At 36.2% G+C, this 20,102-nt stretch overlaps 6 protein-coding genes across 6 annotated transcripts; 4 read left to right on the top strand and 2 right to left on the bottom strand.

Annotated features, from left to right (window-relative positions):
• Positions 1 to 251: 251 nt before the first annotated feature.
• On the top strand, positions 252 to 4,747 carry MONOS_1576 (putative Multi Antimicrobial Extrusion (MATE) Family Protein; the record flags this gene model as incomplete). Its single annotated transcript, XM_067868654.1, has 2 exons — positions 252 to 266; positions 323 to 4,747. The coding sequence occupies 2 exons, from the start codon at positions 252 to 254 to the stop codon at positions 4,745 to 4,747; spliced, it is 4,440 nt and encodes a 1,479-aa protein (XP_067720662.1).
• Positions 4,748 to 5,241: 494 nt separating this feature from the next.
• Positions 5,242 to 6,946, bottom strand: MONOS_1575 (putative B-box zinc finger family protein; the record flags this gene model as incomplete). The annotated part of the gene is made up of 3 exons (XM_067868643.1): positions 5,242 to 6,487; positions 6,567 to 6,836; positions 6,916 to 6,946. The coding sequence occupies 3 exons, from the start codon at positions 6,944 to 6,946 to the stop codon at positions 5,454 to 5,456; spliced, it is 1,335 nt and encodes a 444-aa protein (XP_067720661.1). The 3' UTR covers positions 5,242 to 5,453.
• A 330-nt stretch (positions 6,947 to 7,276) lies between these two features.
• MONOS_1574 (uncharacterized protein) lies at positions 7,277 to 9,033 on the top strand. The gene is made up of 7 exons (XM_067868633.1): positions 7,277 to 7,323; positions 7,379 to 7,410; positions 7,470 to 7,660; positions 7,716 to 7,916; positions 7,979 to 8,164; positions 8,291 to 8,407; positions 8,598 to 9,033. The coding sequence occupies exons 1-7, from the start codon at positions 7,319 to 7,321 to the stop codon at positions 8,796 to 8,798; spliced, it is 933 nt and encodes a 310-aa protein (XP_067720660.1). The 5' UTR covers positions 7,277 to 7,318; the 3' UTR covers positions 8,799 to 9,033.
• A 527-nt stretch (positions 9,034 to 9,560) lies between these two features.
• MONOS_18192 (putative cyclin-dependent kinase regulatory subunit CKS1) lies at positions 9,561 to 9,952 on the bottom strand (the record flags this gene model as incomplete). The annotated part of the gene is made up of 4 exons (XM_067871187.1): positions 9,561 to 9,588; positions 9,640 to 9,703; positions 9,752 to 9,786; positions 9,873 to 9,952. 4 exons carry the CDS (start codon positions 9,950 to 9,952, stop codon positions 9,561 to 9,563), a joined length of 207 nt encoding a protein of 68 aa, XP_067720659.1.
• A 169-nt stretch (positions 9,953 to 10,121) lies between these two features.
• On the top strand, positions 10,122 to 17,217 carry MONOS_1573 (uncharacterized protein; the record flags this gene model as incomplete). The annotated part of the gene is made up of 11 exons (XM_067868621.1): positions 10,122 to 10,126; positions 10,170 to 10,186; positions 10,500 to 10,637; positions 10,689 to 10,807; positions 10,983 to 11,099; positions 11,198 to 11,262; positions 11,395 to 11,839; positions 12,057 to 12,200; positions 12,586 to 13,176; positions 13,360 to 16,153; positions 16,255 to 17,217. 11 exons carry the CDS (start codon positions 10,122 to 10,124, stop codon positions 16,683 to 16,685), a joined length of 4,866 nt encoding a protein of 1,621 aa, XP_067720658.1. The 3' UTR covers positions 16,686 to 17,217.
• A 619-nt stretch (positions 17,218 to 17,836) lies between these two features.
• On the top strand, positions 17,837 to 19,822 carry MONOS_1572 (uncharacterized protein; the record flags this gene model as incomplete). Its single annotated transcript, XM_067868612.1, has 1 exon — positions 17,837 to 19,822. One exon carries the CDS (start codon positions 17,837 to 17,839, stop codon positions 19,820 to 19,822), a length of 1,986 nt encoding a protein of 661 aa, XP_067720657.1.
• Positions 19,823 to 20,102: the final 280 nt, after the last annotated feature.

Below are 20,102 nucleotides of genomic sequence, written 5' to 3'. Positions count from 1 at the left end.
AAGCATCGAAATAGGAAAAAAGAAAACTGTGATCAAAACCAATATTAATTTGATATCACCAACAAAAATATTTTATTTAATCTTTCAAAATGCCAAAAGAAAAGAAAAATAATAAAGCGAATTTTTTGAGTAGGCTATTTGCTTGGAGAGGACCAGGAGGTCTTAAAGGTTGGCTTATTTTATTTTTTGCTCAAAAAAGATAAATATTGTTGTATTCAAATTTGCAAGAGTTAATTGTTCTTTCCATTCCTATGATACTTTCAGAAGTTTGATTTTTCTCTGAGCTGTTTCAATAAATATTTTGATTTTTCTCTTTTTATAGGCTTCTTCAATCATCAATGTTTTTATCGAAAAGATGATTTTGAGTCATTACAATCCTCCAGATCGAGAAATTGGAACAGATGTTGCGATTGTATCGGTTGGATGGAGTACAGTGTCAATAATCCTTTATCTTGCGCTTGGAATTGTTTTTTTCACAACAAATTATATTTCTCAAATTTTTGGCGATGGACAGTATGATCAAGTTGGAGTTATATTTTGGACTACAAATTATGTTACATTAATTTGTTGGGGATTGTGTGCTGCTTTTATTCCAGCGATGAAGCCGTTGCTCATGCTTCTTGATGACAAATCAAATCCAACTACTGGGCTTTTGCTAAGGGCAGAAATTGAATATTCACAGTTTATGCTCACATGGGCAATTGCATTTCTTCTTTACGAACATGGAGCGTCAATGTTTGCTGGAATTTCTCGACCTGTTCCGATTATAGTTGTGAATATTTTATCTCTTATCATGAATGCCGGAGCTGATTATCTGTATATCATTGTGCTAAAGAAAGGATATATGGGAGCCGCATATGGAACGGTGACCGCAAAAGGTTTCGGATCAATAGTTTTCTTTGGCTGGCTCCTTTGGAATGGGAAAATCAGAAAGCAGTTCAAGCTTCTTTCCCTTCGTTCACTAATTCCTAATGTCAAGCTTCTTCTGAAAATGTGCGTTTTAGGTTTTGGATCTGGACTAGTTCGATCATTGGAATTGATTGTTTGGACGGTGTATCTGTTCCTCATGCAGTTTGTGGGGGCAATGGAAGTTACTGCAGCTGGATTGGCAACGACTGTACACGAAGTTGTCGGAATGGTTGTTTATGGAATGGCAGGTGCGCAGGAGATTCTTGTTGCACTACATCTTGGTGCAAAGCAAACAGGCGCTGCTGTGCGCGTAACAAGGGTCTCAATCACGACACTGAGCATCTATTTGATCTTTTTGATTGCTCTTTACAACGGCATACCTCATCTCATCCTGAGAATGTTTGTGGATCCGAAGGACTTCACCTCTCCAGACGAGCTTGAGCGGCTGTTGAAGAGCGGAGTGACGATGTTGCGGTTGTTTTCTGCGTTTTCTGTGGGTGAAATGCTATGCTTGACACTCTCCTCCACACTGCAAGCATCAGGCGACACAATCACACCTACACTTTGCTCGCTATTTGCTGTTGTGTCTTGTGTTGTTGTGCCGGGTGTTTTGATAGCCAAAAAAGGGAAGCTGTCTGTTCTGATAAGCACGGTGCTTATTGTGGCATACTCATTCACATGCTCCCTTCCAGTGTTGGTAGCAGTGCTGACTGGGCGCTGGAAGAAGACAGATCTTATTAAAGAGAAACATGATAAAGAGAAAGAGAAAGAGGAGAGAGAACACGAGGATAAAGAACAAACTCAATCTGATGAAGATTTAAAAGAACAAAAAGAAGAAGATATCAGAAGGAGGAAAAATACAAAAAGGAAAGAAATAAACGAAGAAGATACAGAAGAAAAAGGAAGCAAAAATGAACGGAGATTGCACAGCAAAAATGGAAAAAAGGGAAAGAGACAGAAAAAATCGACTTTAAACAGAAAATTTCACAAGAAAAATCTGGACGAAAAGGACAAGCAAATAGATGAAGAACAGAAGCTTGGTTTGCTTTCACATGAGGAGGCGAATGATGATGATGAAGACGTTCCATCTTCATCAGAGCTGTCTTTGGAGTCATCTGCTTCTCAATCGATGGATGATTCAGATGAAAGCACAAGTATCACATCTGCTGCTTCTTTGTCGAGTTCTTCATCGACTTCTTCGACGGAAGCAAAGAAAAATGCTGAAGCCAAAATTGAAAGCGGAATTGCTCCGCTTCTTCTTCACCAAGAAGACGAAATTGTTGCAGATGAGTATGAGCAAAAGTTCAATATGATTCCTATTTCTTCTTCTGAGATGCCGTTTGAGCGTCGTGTGTCTCCTTCATCCAATGCTGAATCTGCTTCTGTGAGTGGATCATCTGTTGGCACCAGGATGCTGCGAACACCCACGCTGCACTCAGTCACTGGAGAGACTCTCCTTTCAGAATCTGGCTCATCAATCAACGCTCACTCAATTGACAGTGGCTCTGATGCTTTGTCGCAATCAGGCGAAGTCAGAAGGAGAAGAGGGTCGTCAGACAAGCATCTTTCAGCGTTTGCCTCGTCTGTGGCAACGCTTCCCACGCAGCACAAACTGAGGGCAAGTGAACCGAAGAAAAGCAACGCTACATTTTCTTTGTCTTCTGTTGTTGCCTTCATTCACAAGAGACCGCCATTTTCTCGTGTTCCAGTCACGTCGTCGTCTCTTTCTTCTTCTGTTGTACCAATTCGCCCACCAGACATGCCAAAGGCACCAATTGTTCTGAGGAAGAAGAGGAATAACAAATCGAAGGCAGATGGATCGAATCTTCAGAATGATGAAACAAGCAATCAAACTGAGCAAAAAATGAGTGAAAAAGATGAAACAGAAAGAAAAAGAATCAAAAAGAAAAGCAATTCATTAAACAATGAAGAAGAGCATTCCATTGAAAGTGCAAAGACTCATATTCATTCTCATCATCACGATCATTCAGATAAGCACAAATCCAGCCGGCATGCATTCCATCCCCACAAATCCCATTCTTCTTCTTCTTCTTCTTCTTCTGAGTCAGTTTCTGCAACAGTTCCATTTGAACGTTTGAATCTTGTCATTCCTCCGTTTCGAGGCCTTCATCGAACGATGTCTTATCACTCAATGGGAAGTTCAATTGCCTCCTTTCAGAGATTTTTCCGGCCGTTTCCTTTTGCACCTTCGTCTTCAGCTTCTGCTGGAAGAGCTGTTGGCTCAGGCGCCTCGGCTGCGGCTGTGGGAATGTCGCTGGCTGAGAATATGCTGAAGGAGATGAAGAGAGATCTGAACTTCGGGTCTTGTAAAATTGAAAGAAGGGAGGATGAAAATGATGGAGAGTTGAAGAAGATGAAGAGAAAGAAGAGTTCAAAGAAGAATGGAGTTGATGAAAGAAAAAGTGATAACAAAGATGAAGAGCAGCATATGAAGGACTTGAAGAATCAGAAAATGGTTATTTCAGTGAAAGGCGAACGAGAGATAGCTGGAGAATCTGAACTATATTCTCAACAGTGTGCATTTTCACCAGACAGCAGCGAAACAACGCCTCTTATGCAATCTCCATCCACCACAACAGCATATTCCTCAATCTCTAATTCTCCTCCATTAGTTCACTCTGATTTGGATCAAACTTATTTGAATGGAACAACAATTGAAAACCATCTGGATAAGCAACTTGTGTTTCCAGATGATCAAAAAGATATTAACGCATCAAAACATGTTTCTTTTGCAACGCATCTGCTTCCTTATGAGCATTCTCCTTTGGGATCTCCGTTGTACTCACTCAATAGCAATCCAGAAGAAGAAGAAGAAGAAAAGAGCAGCGATGGGATTGGAAATGACGGTGCTATTGGAATAAGAATGAGCAAAAGAAACAAAGGAATAGACGAGCAGTCAAGTACAGGCAATAGTGTGGTGATGAAAGACGAGGTGTCATATGATCTTTCAACTGCTTCTGTTCGATCCTCTTTGCTTCATATTGGGCAGAGTGACATTCTTCAAGGCTCTCACGTTGAAGATAACCGTTCTCTTATTATTGAAAGAAAAAGCAGCAGCAACAACAACGTTGAGCATTCGAATGGAGAGAATGCTGAATCAAATACTGAAAGAGCGAAAGAGTCTGCTGCACTATCTGCTGAAATGAATGTTGCCCCACCAGAAACTGAAGTGTTTTACACAGTTGAAGTAGATGTGGAGGAGGAAGAGAGGGAAATCAAAAGGAAAGAGGAAGAATTGGAAGAGCAGAGAGAAGCAATAAGACAACTAGAGGAGGAAGAATTTCGGAGAGGGTTTGCTGACGATGATGATGAGGATGAGGATGAGGAAGACGAGGCAAATGAAGGAGGAAGCAATAAATTGGAAGATCTTTCTTCTGAAAATTCCAATTCGAATGGAAACATGATGGAAACATCTGATGCAATGAAGGCAACAGATGGTTCTACAAAAGAAAAGGTAAAAGAGAGAACATCAAAAGCAGCGAAAAAAGGGTCAAAGGCTACAACAATGGATGATGGACCGTTTCTACCTTTTGATGTGGCACTGAAGTTATATCAGTCAACGCCAGATGTTCCTCCTCTTTCATCAACATCTTTGGAACCTTTGCCAGTTGTTTCAGATGTTGCATCAAAACATTCAAAGAAAGGAAAATATATAATATTGGAATCAACTGCATCTTCTGACAATGAAAGATTGCCAATCGCGACTGAGAAAATCAAAGAACGATCAGAAATCTCTGCTAATGATAATAATAATCCTTCGAATGTGAAGAGTAATTCTTCAAGTGGGAAGAAGAAACAAAAGATGAAGAAGCAGTGATTATGCTAATCTTCTGCACAAAATCTTCTTTTAACGCTTTGTATTCTGTGGAACTTGCTTGTTTCTTCAATGACACAGGTGTCTTGTCTATGTTGAACTATTGCAGCGATGATGCATTCATCATTGTATTCTGTTGATAAGTGATCTAATATTGATGAAACAATAAAGTCATTGACCAAAGTGAATAGATAATTTTGTAGCTTTTTTTGTTTTTTTGTAAATAATTATGTATTTTTTTTTAACAATTACAAGATTTGTATGTATTTGATTCATAATTATTACAATTCATTCATTTACACTTTAGATATTTATTTCTTTTCATGTATATGCAGTTGACATCAATATTAGCGGCTATCCCTTTTAAGACACATTTATTCCCCAGTTTTTGAAATGAGAAGTGAATTCAAAAGCAATGCATCAAGTCGATTGTATCGTGGTGCATTTATAAAATGTGATTTGTTTGGGAAAATAATTGTCAGAGGTATTTTTGTTCAGTCAAATAGCGAAACTGTTAGGTTTTGGAAAAATTGTTTAAACAAAAAAAATTTGATGTGAATAAGCGTGAAGATTAATTAGTGAAAATTTTAAGTACAATAATTGAATGATGACAAACAATTACTGCTGTGAAAGAAAATTATCAATAAATGTCAGATTAAATACTCGAAGGGGATAGAAAAGCTTCTTTTCAAAAGCATATTTATTCATTTCATAATCTCTTCTTTCTTCCTGTTCCTTCAACATCCCTGTCTCTTCTGCTTGACCTTCCACTCATCCTCTCTCGTCCTTCCATTCCCGAATTCTCCATTCCAGGGGCTCCATAGTATGAATCCATACCGCTTTGAGCAGACTGCCCCATCTGCCTCGCGGATGAAGGTGTTGCTCTCATTGCTCCTCTTTCTGTTCCGCTTTCTCCATCTCCAAGCGACATCGACATTGGTGCTCCAGTCTCTGCTCCTGGGAGCATTCCCGGTGCTCCTTCTATTCCTTGTGTGTATGTTGCCTGAACTGAAGCCACTGCCAAATGCAATGCTGAAAGTCCCTCTAATTGCTTGTTTGCACTTTCCATATCCAAATAGCATCGTCTGCTGGCAACTTCTGGAAGCCTCACATCAATTGGTGTGTCTTTTAGAAGATCGGTCGCAACTTGTTTATGCGTTCCATAAAAGTTGAGAAGCCCTATTTCATCTGAGCTTTCGCTAGCTCCTTTCATCTGAGAAATAGCTCCAGTTATCTCATTTTGCTTTGTCTGTGCATATGATATGAATGAAGATAATTCTGCAATCTGCTCTTCTTGGAACTTGTCTGCTGTAGCCATAAACTCCAGCTCTTTTCTTCTTATCTTCTCTCTTAGCTCATTAAATGAAAGTGCCATTGACTCTTTTATGGATCGTGTGTTATCAGCAATTTCTTGCTCATGTGCCTCAATCTGCATTAGAATCTTTTTGACTGCCTCTTGCCTCATTGCTAACGCGGATACAATTTCGTTCATACGCTTTCGTACCTCACCGTAACTCTTTCTAATTGTCTGTACATCATGCCCTTTATGCGCTCCACGAATTGCACATTCAGAGCAAATGCATGTGCCTTCGCAGCTCAAGCAATAGTATGAAAGCTCTTCCTCTGGATGTTCGGAACAAAACAATGCTGAACGAGACGAGTCAATTGGCAAACGGACATGTCTGCTCATCAAAGCATTATGAGATGGATGAAACTGCGCATCGCAATTTTCACAAAAGTTTCCTTTCAAAAATGAAAGATAATTGGTATAAATAAAATTATTGCAATTTTATGAATATGCCAATGCTAATAAAATGCAAACCTCTACATTGTCTGCAAAAATATACAGCTGGATTTGGAGATTCAGGAGGACAACTATCGCACATCACAGTTGAACTGCTTGATGAAGGTGCAGTAGATGAAAGAGGAATAGGGTTTGTTGAAGATAGAAATGGCTGGTTGTATGCAGAAGTAGAATGAATAGAAGATGCTGTTTGTGGTTGCTGAAATGGGCCAGTTTGCATGGGAGTTGATAAATAGCTTGATGAAGTTGGAGCGGCTCTTGAAGAACTTTGGCGAGTATCTTTAAGACCTAAAAGCATGATTTACATTTAACAATTAATAAAATTGTCAGTGTTGTAAATGTGCATCAATAATTGAAAATTATAAACCTGTTTCAAGGAGCATGGTTGATTCTCTCATCAATTGTTCTAAACTTTCTGATGCGGAATATTCAGAAGCTAAATAATATCGTATTCATATAACATATAAACGTAAAATAGAAAGGTTGTTAATAAGAATCCAAATTTGCATCTGCATTGTTTTTAACAATTAAAAAAGCATACTCTGACAGAACATTGAAAAATAGCATTTTCAAAGATAAATCGATTTGAAATGCGACAAAAAGAAAATTATTAATTAATTAATTAATGCAATATTATTTTCATACAGCTGCTTCTGCCATTTCAAAAATTTAAAAAGCTTAATGATCGACACCATAATGTAATTTAAAAAAATGTGCATTGAAGGGAAGTGATCGCTAACTTTATTTTTCTTCGATTTTCCGTTATATTGATGCCGTATGAATTTCATTTATTTTATAAAAGATACACATTTATGTTTTTAATCGATAAGTTTTGATTCTTCATTAAAATATGATCCTAAAGGCATGAATTTCATTTTTTATTAAATTAGACATTTTGAATAAAATTGTTGTCAACAACAGATTGGTGGAGGCCGACAATGCCAACAATACTTCGAACAACAATGTGCTGGGTAGCACTTTTAATTACACTTGCTGTTGGAATTATTGTGGCAGTTAATGTTAAATATCATTTTGCTTTGACAGAAGAAAGTGAATTTATTTATTGGCCAATGGGAGAACGTTTTGATTTTACTGGGGAAACTGATATTGCTGTTTGACTATATTTGCATTTCAATTCATAAAAATTTTTGAATTAATGATAATTAGATATCGAGCATGGATAATTGCTTGGTAGTTGGAGCAAATGAAATGAAAGATTTTACAACAGAACTGCAACGTAAGCAATTGCATCTTGACTTAAATCAGAAACAAATGTGTTCACATGAAGTCATACTGCCATCAATGACTGAACCTGTTAAATTTATTTCAGGTAAACTTTCTGTGGATACAAATTATACAATAACTACTGTATGCTTTTTAAATTGTTTTAATTTTTACCGATGCAATGTATTTATTTCTTCGATTGCTAGTTGAAAGATCATCAAGTAATATTATCGGAAGGTATTGTGAATGCTGGAAAAGAGGTTGAGGTTCCATTCAAGTCTGAGTTACGTCAGACAATACGTTTCTGCTATGTTACTGATGATGAAGAAGATTTCAAAAAAGTTGAAAGACAAAAAGAGTTGAATACTGTTTCTTTAGAAGCCAATGTCATGGTGTGAAAAACGTTTTTATTTTTTTTTTTTTGAATTTGAAAATTCTTTATTGATGATAATGGCAAATCAAATGCAAAATCCATTTATTATATATTCTATTCATATTTTTTTTTTCACAAATATCAGGCAATTCCGGTAGATTTAAAAGGAAAAACGGATTGTTCTCACAACAAGTGCCCAAATATTACCAACTTTTATGCGACGCCCTTAGGAATTAATGCTCCTTGTTATTTTGCATTTCAGGTTTGATTTTGATATAAAAGTGATGAAGGATGCTTTTTCATAATGATGTATTGTTTTTAATATGTCACAATGTGAATGTTACATTTTTGTTGGATTTTTTTTGTTATTTCATTTTTATAATTTATTTATTTATTAATATATTTATTTTCGTTTTCATTATAATTTTATATCACTCCTGCATTTAAAATAGCAATATCTCCCCACTTACCTGCTGGTGTTATTGGGGATTGTGCCTTTTATTTTCGCACTATTATTCTCGATGATTGCTGCTTTCAAAACGACAATTGGCTGTTGTGCATATCCGTGCTATGTCCATCTTGTTGTGAAAGATAGTCAAGGAAGAATGCGTCTCGTGAATATGGAGGAAGGAAATGGATTAATGGAACAATAAAATTAATTGTCGTTCTCATTTCATTTTCTAATTCTTCATCTCATTATAACTTCTTCCTATTATAATTTTTGTGGTTTTCTTTGTATTTCATCAGCGGCTTTTATTATCATCTCATTTTCATTTTAGTTTTGTTATCATTGTTTAATATTCAAAAATCTTTTCTGAGATTAATAAGCCTTAAGTATTCCAGTTTTTGCTTGTCTTTATGTCTTGCTTTATAACATGGAAATCAGATAACGTCAAGCTTTTTTTATACAATTTTTTTTATTTCGCCTTTGAAAGGGAATTTTGTTTTCACGTGATAATAGTAGAAATTTTTAAATACTTTTTTGAATAAACAATAAGTGATGAACATGATCCAAGTGTAATAATTTCTTGCTTCATTAATGGTCTCAAATTCAACCATAAATAAATGTTGATTTATCAATGAATATAGTTATTCAGTTTTAAGAGTTAAACAATGAAAATTTGCAAAACTCATTTGCAGCAATCAAATGTTGCAAAAGAGGGGTGAAATGTGTAGGAAGAATTCATAAAATAAAATAGATCAATTAGGCTTTGGAAGAGGTCTTCGAAATAGAATGATGTGAGGTTCTGGGGGATGCATGTCAAAATGTTCTTTGGAGATAAGTTAATAAAAGTTAATAAATTAAATTTTATAAAAATAAAAGCCTCATACCCTGTTGTTAAATCAAAATGTTCGGTAAAACATTAATCCAGAAAGAAAAGAAACAATAAAAAAAATGATAAAAAAATGGACTATCACTCGAAAAACAGCAGGCAAACCCATCTATATAAAAAAAATGAAGAATGAAATATAAGATATTAAAACAAATCATACCCAACTGACTGACAAATCCCAAGCCTCCTCCATTCCTCTTCTGTCATAAAATGATCTTTAGGAACTAAAATCAAGCAAAAATATTAATCAATAACAAAAAAAAGTTATTAACCTTTTTCTGCAAGTTCTTTTGGTAGAATAACATGACTAAACAGTATTTCGTTAACAAATTGTATATTTAAACAATAAAATCAATTATAATAAAACAATCACTTCCAAAAAAGAAATAATACCGATATTCATAATAATCATCGTGTACACGTTCAGAATAAAATATTTCATCTGCCAAATTTCTTTCCTTTTTTGCAGCCATTTTCTATTTAAAGTAAAGAAATTTTTATTGCTTTCTGAACAAAGAAAATAAATTATTCACACCAATTTAATTTAAAAATCTGATCAATGTCTCCATTATGCTGTTTTCACAGAAATAACCATTATAATTTATTGAAAATATAACCAGTTTAAAGAATTTTTCATTATTCATGAAGTAATACAAATTTATGAATATTTTATCACAATATTCCCAAAAGGGCTTATGTATGCTACAGTTTTAGAAAAGAATTTTTATATTTTTGTTTGTCATGAATGATCAATTTTCATTTTTGCTATTATTGATGTTTTTTATTATATAATAATTTTTTGCATTTCGTTTCAAATTCCTCGGCTAAACATAGATATATTGCCGCAAGATGAAGATTTTAATTCCGTTGAAACAGCATTTCTCGATCATAATCAATTCACAAATGTTAACAATTATCCACACACTTTTCACGAAATATGGAACTTAGATTTATCGTTTAATAAGGTGTGTAGAAATATAGCTGTCATTTGATGCAATGAAAAAAAGATAAATAATTTAGATGGACTTCGCTTTTACTCTGCTCTTGGAATACTGGACTTAACTTTCAATCAAATATCGTTCGAAGAAGTTTTGAAGCTCAAGCATCTGGTCATTCTTGATCTTCGTTTAGCTGGAAATGAAAATCTTGGAAATAATTGTTTGTAAATTTTTGATGAGATGAATTTTTAAGAAGCAGTTTTATTTGTAGACAGGCCAATTTTAATCAATTTAATGCCATCACTTTGGGCTTTAGATGGGTGGTTTATTTCAGCATTTGAAAGAACAAGGGCAGCTACATGGTGCTCTTGCAAAGGAGGTCGCCAATTGGTATGTATATTAGAAAAGAGAGAAATAAAAAAAATAATCAAATAATTCATTGTTTTTATTTTATATTTTGAATTCTTTTGACCATTTTTCGTTTTTTTTTTTTTTTTTTTTTTTTTTTTTATTTTATTTTATTTTATAACTTTGTCAATTATTTATATGCGAAATATTTTTTAAGTTTAAAGAGGTGAGACGAATTGCTGATCATATTTCTCCTCCTCCTCCGCAAAGACTGATGATTGTGTCTCAAAGAGCACTTGCTCTTTCTCGATCCTTCGCAAAGCAGCCATCAAAAGTGTGATTCTGCCTTTATATTGAAAGTTGAATTTGGATCATTTGTTTTATATGAATTTTCTGTTAATAAATATTATTCATAAAAATATTGTAAATAAGTCGAGATTGGCTGATCAGAGACGCCTTCGGTTTTTGACATCTGCGCTGGAAGAGCAAATGAGAATGTATGTTTTTCTTCTTTTTATGAAAATAGCAAATGTTTAACTTTGATTTTGAAATCCATTTGATATTTTGATCATTATTGGACTTTTTTTTTTGAATATTCTCATTTGATATGTCAAAATTATCTGTGTCAGAGCAATTGTCAAGACGCTTGTTGATCAGCAGAAGCGGACGCTGGAGGCATCAGGCAAAGCGAGGCAGTCGCTGAGCAGGCTGGAAGAGATTGCAGAAGAAGAAGAGCTCAACAGAGGCTCCGAAGACAGATACAGAAATGAGGATGAAATGGAGTTTGCAGAAAGCAACGAAAGGGAAGGAGCGAGTGTGTTTGAAGACGATGAGCTCAAAGAAAAGGAGAACGAACAACCGTCTCGATACGCCAATAGAAGCAGACACAACTCGAAGGCAAGTCTGAGCAGTCTGCCAGGCAAGCAACACACAGAAGAGAGAAGCGAAGAAGCGCAGAAACAGGAAGCAGCTCTTCTTTCAGTGCCACTCATTACGAGTGTGGACTCCCTCGACCCAGAAATCCCGCTCCACATTCAGCTTATTTCTTCTCTGCAGCCGAGAGACAGACTGATTGTATGTTCAAATGATTTGGCGAGGTTGATGCATATTTTGTGGGGAATTTGCATTATTTCTTTCTTTCTTTGAATGAGAAATGGATTGGTTCTTTTTTCTTTGATGAGGGCATTTCTTTGTAAGTCAGCTTTCAATTTTTATTGAAAAAACTGTTCTTTGTGAACAAACTCCATTAATTTATTGTGATTTCTTCATTTATCCACAAATTTTTGTTCAGCTTCTCTTTCTCCTTTCAGCCTCGCTTCGCTTCAACATTCCACGTATTCCTCTTCTTTCAGACACAATCTCTTCTCTTCTGCCTTCGCTCAGGAAATCTTATGCTTCAGTGCACTTGGCGAACCTCACTCCAACAATCACAATGGTATTGCTTGTTTATTCTGTTATTAATAAAACATTATTTTTATTATGTATTCTTCTCTTTTATCTCAAAATGTTATGCTTTTTATATCAAAAATTCTTTCCATTTGATGATTTTATTTATTTATTTATTTATTTATTTATTTATTTATTTATTTATTTATTTATTTATTTATTTATTTATTTATTTATTTATTTATTTATTTATTTATTTATTTATTTATTTATTTATTTATTTATTTATTTATTTATTTATTTATTTATTTATTTATTTATTTATTTATTTATTTATTTATTTATTTATTTATTTATTTATTTATTTATTTATTTATTTATTTATTCATTTGTTTGTTTGTTTAATTTTATTTTATTTTATTTAATGATCAAAGGGAGTCATCTCTTTCCTTCTTGAGCAGATTGAGACGTCGCACGAAGACATGAACGACTTTCATTTCTACATTCCTGAGACAATCTCACTCGGAATGAGCAGCTCTTCTCAAAAACAGCTCGAAGAGAACAAACAAAACAGCTCTCACAATTCAACCACTTCACTGGCATCTTCATCGTCTCCATCATCTTCTTCCTCTTCTTCCCTCTTAACAGTCAATACAACACCCTCTCTCAACCCTTCTCTCCCTTTTTCTTATGCTCTCCCAGCCGATCTGCCTCCATCTGTCTACACACTCTCTGCTGCTTCTCTTTTAACACTCATTCAACAGGAGTCTTCTCCTCTTCCTCCGCCCTTTTGGCGAAGATCTTTTGATTCTCTTCTCGAAAGCACATTCGCTTCATCATCTTCTTCTTCTTCTAATTCCTCATCTTCTTCCTCTTTGCCATTAGCAGCACAGCTCCATTCTTCGTCTTTGAGAGATTCGTCTCAGATGAGTTCTGGTTCTGCATCTTCTGCTTCTTCTTCACTCAAAACATCAATTTTGAACAAGGATCTTCTTCATCCGGCTGCTCTGCTTCCTGTTGATAAGGTTTGTGGTTGAGGTTTTGCCTCTGAATTACTTTTATTGTGTATTTTTTGTTGTTTTTGTTTTCTTTCTATTTTTGTTTTGTACGTTGAATGAAAATGTTGTTATTTTTGCCTCTTCTTCTTTTTCTCTCATCCTTTTTCTTTTTCTTCTCTTCTTCTTCTGCTTCTTTGTTTATTCTTTCAGCGAGCCATCACTCTTTTGCTGTGTTGGATCGGCCACCACAGCCGCTTTGCTGAATATGCAGACGATATGAAAGAGCTCATTGAAGGAGGGATGGAGTTCATAGTGCAATTGGTTGAGGAAGAGAAAGAAGAGAAAGAAGAAAAGGAAAGAGAAGAAAATGCAAAGTTGGAGCAGGAAAAAGAGGAAGAGCAAGGCAGAAAAGAGGAAGAAAAAGCAGACAAAACTGATATAACTGAAAGAGACAAAAAGGAAACTGAGGCAATTGAACCAACAAACAATGAGAATCAAAATCAGAATGATAGTGCACCAACTGTTCTGAACAAAGAAGAAGAAAATGAGTTACTTGAAGAATCTTCACATTCAAAGACTTTCAAACAGCATTCAGAAAAGACACCAAAAATTGGAGATTTTGTGAACATCTACTGTGATATGAGTGCTGATTCAGCTGTGCCGTCGCGGCAGTTGACACCAACCGCAGGCAGCAAAGAAGGCATTAGCATCGACACAACCACACAACATCAGGCAAGAGGAGTGAAAACATCACGTTCTGTGTTTATCATTTTGTCTATTGACAGGCGGAAAGGATGTTGCTCCATCGCCACGTTCGGAATTGATCCAAATCTTCTCTCAGCAGATGGAAGCGGGAAAGCAAATAACACACAAATTAGCTCTATTTCTTCGCCTTCTCCAGTTCCATTGTCTCCGGCTGATGTGACATCTTCATCAAGTCTTACTGAAACAATGAAGGATTTTGATGAAGAGAAGCAGCAGGCATTGGCAATTGGCAACGAAAAGGAGGGTTCTGATGGTGGAATGACAGTTGCACAGAAACATCCTGTTGAATTGACAGGAGCAAACACAATTTCTGTTTCAGATGATTTATTAAAAACAAAGAAAAGTGAAGAAGAGATAAATACGAATGCGGGTGAAGTCGATGCAAAAGATGAGCAGCAAACCAAACAAGAAGCAGAAATGAATGAGATGCTTCTTGATTCACAGCATAATTCAGAAGAAAAACAGGAACAGACAGACGAAAATGAATTGCTTCAATCCACCGAAATAGTTCCAGATGCAAATGATCAGATGAGACAAGACGAAAAAGAGCAAATCACACAAAAGCAGCCAGCAAAAGCGGAAGGAGGCGAAGGACAAGTTGAAGTTCTTTCTTCGCCTTCTGTGCATTCTCCTGTTGTTGTGGGCACACCTTCGTCTTCTCCTCTCTTATCGTCTTCGCTGACTTCTCTTGTCTCTGTCACTAATCAAAGCAAGCAAAACACACTTTCAATGCATCCTCCAATTAATTCAGTGGCAGCTCCAGTTTCTGCTCCTTTATCTTCCCTTCACCTGAAAAAACCAGAGTATTCGTCATTTGGCTCGATGAGAGGGTCACTTTCGCTTAAAGCTCATCCAAAAGCGAAGGACAGTGCTTCTGTTTCAGACGCCTCACACCTCACTTTCTCTTCCTTTGCCACCACAACCACACCCGACCAGACTATCAGCACCATTCAGAGCAGCAACTCACTCGTATTCAACATTCCTCTTTGCGAGCTTGTGTTGGACGAGCAGTTTGCACATATCTCTGATCCGTCATCCACTTCTTCTTCTTCTTCTTCTTCTTCTTCTTCTTCTTCTTCTTCTTCTTCGCTTCCTCCTCCTTGTTATTGGATGTGGAGCACAAACGATCAGAAGGGGAAGCTGCTGGCAAGCAGAGCGTATTCAAACATCTCAAATTCAACAGCATCCTCTGCTGCTCATCCATTCTCGTTCTCTCCTCACAGAAAGTCTGACAAGCAGCAGTTGAACAGCAGCCAAGCTGTGAGTGAAGCAGACAATGGAATGAGCCATGATATCTCTTTGCAAGTATCTGTGCTCGAGCCACAGCGCTCATCTTCTCCTGAAAGAGTGCAAAAGGAGAGCCGCCCAAACACAAGCAAAGAAAACGCTCGTTCTGTCTCTCCATATGTTCACTCTGTTTCCTCCTCTGCATCCAAAAGGCATCGAGCATCTGCTTCTTCCACATCACCAACACCGCTCCCTTACACCAGGGAATCAAGAGCACATGTTCTGTCGACATCACTTGTGTGTAACCCAACAGTGCAATGGAGAGGTGTCAGGTCGCAGTCAGAGCTTCTGTTTCATCCTCCTTCGCCAAACAGGAAAGATAAGAAAAATGGAAGTATCTTTGCACCTTCTGAGAGAAAAGGAAGGCTGAAAGGGAAAGACGATGAAGAATGGAATAGAAGATCTGGGAGAGCTTCATCGTCAGATTCTGCTTATGTTCTTCCTCCGCTTTTTTCTCCAACGAGCGTTTCATCGTCCTCTTCTTCTCCTTCTTCTTCTTCATATTTTCAAGATACCCTTTTCGATTTCACTTCAAATCCGAATTCATTTCATTCATCACTATCGCCTTCTTCCTCTTCCTCCTCTTTCTCGTCGTTTTCTTCTTCAAATAATGCAACTTCAACCGCATCGCCATATCCTCGCTCTTCTCTTTTCAGCCGTCTGCAGCCATTAGCTTCATCATCGTCTTCTTCCTCTTTTTCTTCTTCCTCTTTTTCTTCTTCCTCTTTTTCTTCTTCCTCTTTTTCTTCTTCCTCTTCCTCCTCTTCTTATCAACCTTCATCTTCAATGCTCTCATACGAATATGATTCTTCTTTTCCAACAACTTCATCTGCTTTTATTCAGAACAAGCAAAAAAGGAGTGTTGCACATGTTCCATTTGCATTGTCCCCAGCCACCACAACACACACTTACACCTCCCGCATTAAGATTGACGCTGCACAAGAATTAAGAGGTATGCTTTTTTGAAATTTTTAACTTTTAAAGTTGTATTATTTATTTTGTTTCAAACACTTTTATTTCTTTTTTTTCAATGTGCAATGAACTTTATAACAGCATCTGGTATTTTCACAATTCCATCGTCCATTCCTTTGCCCGCTGGAATGACAACACGTGCTTCGTATGATGCTTCAACTTCTGTGAAGCAGCTGCCTTCGATTCCGTCTTCTCCCGTTTTGAAGAAGAAAAAGAAGAAGAAGAAGAAGCCGAACGACGAGTTTGTGGGGCATGTGGAAGAGGTGCTGAAGAGAAGAGTGTATCAAAAGGATCAAAAAGGAGCAACAGCTTCGACCAGCTCCCTTCAAACAGATGAGCCGCCGCTTTATGAGTATTATGTGAAGTGGGTGAGGAAAGACGGGAAGGACTCCATTTACATTTGGCTGAAGGAGACTGATCTGCAGCCAGAAGAATTGGAGCTTTATCATCCAGAAGCAGAAGAGGAATCGATACAAAACAAGGAAGGAAACGCTCAAACTGCTCCTCATTGAATCGTCAATTCAATTGATTTTTGAAATATTCGTGAATAAGATGGAAGAAAGTGAGTTTGCTTATGATACGATAACAATAATTTTGGAAAATGATTTTGATGAAGAAACTTTATCCACAAATTGGTTTGGTGAAGAAAGCCATTTTTTGTTACATCTAGTAAAATGCGGCATTTCTAAAGTTGGAGCTTTATTCTCAATTGCTTAACTATCATTGAAATGAATTTTTCCAACCTTTTTTGCATAAATGATATTTGACGAGAGTTGAATAAGATACTTTTTCACTGGTTATTAATACTCTCATCATTGCGTAATACTTCTATGAATACAATGGTGTAGCTTCCAATTGTCTTTTTTTTTTTTTTTAATTCTTTCAAACAATTTTTGTTTATTATTTTGTTCAATGCTTTAATTGAAAATTTTTGTTAACTTTCAAGCTAAATGCAATTTTTCTATTTTTCAATGAATTTTCATTATAACCTAAGGAGCTTTACAGCCTGTATATAGGTGTTGAAACAATTAAAAACAATAAATCAAAGAGGGTTTTGTTTAGAAATATTCGATCAATAAAGTAATATTATTTACCAATAATCTTTAAGTTATTTTTCATTTTGTGAAAAGATAAGCATTTCAAAAGATTCTGAAAGCAAAACGCATTAATAAGTTTAAATGTGATGACTTTTGCCAGAACAGCATTATCTTCGTTGTATTTTAGTTCTCAATATCGTGATAATTTTACTGATTTATCATCGAAAACAACTCAAACTCCATTTAAGAGATCAAGTTATTGCATATCAAATGAATTTAAGCCAGGTCATAATGATTCTGATTTTAATAGCTTCGAAGAAAGAACTTGTCGCTCAATATTTCCTGATGATTCTTCTGAAGTTAAAACAAAGAGCTCCTCACAAGAAAATGAAGATTTTAATTCTAAAATTGAGCTGTCAAAACGTCAATATGCTTTTTATTTGCGAAAGCATGATGCGCCTTCGAATTTATTCACAAACGAAAATTCGACAAGTTCAACATCAGATTCGAAAATTGAATCGACTTTTCCTCAAATTTTATCTATTGGTTTTAAATCTGCAGATGGACATAATGAAACTGACAAACAAAGATTGGAAGATAAACTGTTAACTTCAAAAACTTCTGATATGAATAATTCTCAGTTGTGTGTTGGAGATTCAACAGACCAATCCTACCAGCCTCCTCTAATAAAGAGTGAGCACATTGCAGATACTGAGGTGAACGAATGCATTGGTCCGCAGTTTATTCTTGACATACTTTCACAGATTCGTGAAATAAAAGATCATTCAAGAACAGATTCTATGCAGTTAACATCAAAAATGAATGGTTCATTTATCGAAAAGCAAGAAGAACAGCAATTTGACCCAATGCAAGAAGAGTTACCGGTACATTTAGAATCAATGACACCTTGTTCTGCTCTACCAATTTCCGAGCCAAAAGAATTTTCTGATACATTTTTTTCGCATTCTTCAAATCATTCCTTCACTTCTGCAAGGCAAAAATCTTGCGATGAATGCGTTGATGCTTATTATGATTGTTGCAACGGTGAAGTTCTGGATAATATTGCGCACTGGCAACCGGGTGCGCATGGCCAAATTGAATTTGCTCCTGATGTTGAGGCAGTACTCGCTGGAAGTCGTCAGAGCGCTGTGATTTCTAAGCGTTCTCTGGAGCTTTATGAAGAGTGGAGAGAAGAGGAGGACAAGTTGTTGCATGAGCAAGAGGCGCTGGATGAATATCAGATGAGGCTTCTGGAAGAGGAAGGCGAGATGGATAGAGAGGAGTTTAACGGAGAAGATGAAAGCGTTACAAGTGAACTGAAGAAGAACGAGAAAGAGTGGAAGAAGTTGGTCAAAAAAGAAATAAAGCAGGCAAAGAACTTTATGAAGACTTATGGTGCTTGGCCAGAAAAGCCCTGGATTAAAGATGAGGAAGAGAAAGAGATGTGGGAAAAAGCAAAGGAAAAAGTGATTGCGAAGTCCAAACTTGATGCTTCAAAGCAAACAGAAGATGTGCTCAATGAAGAAGAGACGATTGAAGAAATGCAGGGAAGGCTTTATCAAGTTATTGACTCACCTGAAGAAAATGAGAGCTTGGAAGAACTAACCAGAGATATTGTGCTGAAAAAGGAAAAAATGGAGAGACAGGAAAAGAAAGCTGGTTATACAAACCTCGACAAGTATTTGATTGAGAAGGAGAAGATTGAGCAGAAGAAAAAATACAAAGAAGCATTTGCAAATGAAATGTTTTTATTTGAAAGTGAATGGAGCACTGATGAATGCGAAAAGGAAGCTATTGCATACAATTCAAAGGGTGCTCAAACAAAAGAGCAAACAATCCAAAGCAGCAATGAAGATGATTCAAGCTCGTGTCATCAATCAGATAAATCTTCTTCTTCTTTGGACGATGTCTCAAACACTGTCATTTCAACCTCATTTTCGTATTTCTCGTCTCTTCAGCTCGTTCCTCCATTGTTTTCTCAGCCTCCTCTTATTTCACCTGCAACTGGTTTGATACCACTTCGAAGAAAAACATTCAAAAAACCGCGTTTAAAAAAACGATACAGACATATTGTTCAGCCACATGACCCAAAAAATTCAATATTATTGTTACCAACGCAGCCACCCTTGTTCCAGGCGCCTCGCCTTTTCATGCCACCACCACCGCAAATTCATCAATCAGTTTCTAATCCTTCACATCCTTTAATATATCAGCACATTCAAATTCCTCCATTTATTTCAAATCCTCCTGCCCCTTCATTTTCTTCTCAACAGTTAAATCCATCTTATCCTTTCTTATCAAACCCACGTTTAACATCCCCACCAGCATTGAATGCATTTCAAACTGCTCCACGTTCAATGAGCAACACACAACGACAAGTTTCGAGTAATAGTTTGTCTGTTCCAATTAGACCAGTTCTTCAGCTTCATCCTTCTGTTCTGCCTCCTCCGTATGTGATGAGTAAACAGCCTAACTATCCATTGGCACATCCTCATCATCCAAAATTCCCTTCAGATTATTCGCTTTATCCACCTATTAATCTTGAGGGATCAAAAGTTCAAACAGAAAATGAATCAAAAATTAAAGATTCGAAAAACACTCAAATTCATTGAATTTAATTGCACTTTTTTCAAGTCTTTTATGCATTGCTTATGCTGTTCCAAAAAAAGAAGAAAAGATTGAAGCAATAAAAATTATTTCAGTTAGGTTGAATTTAGAGAAACATTGATTCTTTACAGTTTTTGTTTTCAAAAAGAATTTACGATACTGTATATGTTTTCTGAGGTAATTCAGCGAATCACTCATCATTTGATTTATTTTTGTAATTCGTTCTTCTTCTTCAACATGTGAAAAAGAGTTTAAATGTTCCGGCTCAACTTTTTTCATTGTAAT

The sequence above is a fragment of the Monocercomonoides exilis genome (genome assembly GCF_001643675.1).
Source record: "Monocercomonoides exilis strain PA203 chromosome Unknown scaffold52-633478, whole genome shotgun sequence".
NCBI lineage: Eukaryota > Preaxostyla > Oxymonadida > Polymastigidae > Monocercomonoides > Monocercomonoides exilis.
The sequence above is the reverse complement of the archived record's forward strand: the minus strand, read 5'-3'. Positions and strand labels throughout refer to the sequence as shown.

What these genes read in the sequence shown, in the direction of transcription:
- MONOS_1574 (XM_067868633.1), top strand. An exon ending in CTGGGGAAACTGATATTGCT is followed by an intron (nt 7,661 to 7,715) that starts GTTTGACTATAT and finishes AATGATAATTAG; the next exon opens with ATATCGAGCATGGATAATTG. An exon ending in CTTTAGAAGCCAATGTCATG is followed by an intron (nt 8,165 to 8,290) that starts GTGTGAAAAACG and finishes CACAAATATCAG; the next exon opens with GCAATTCCGGTAGATTTAAA.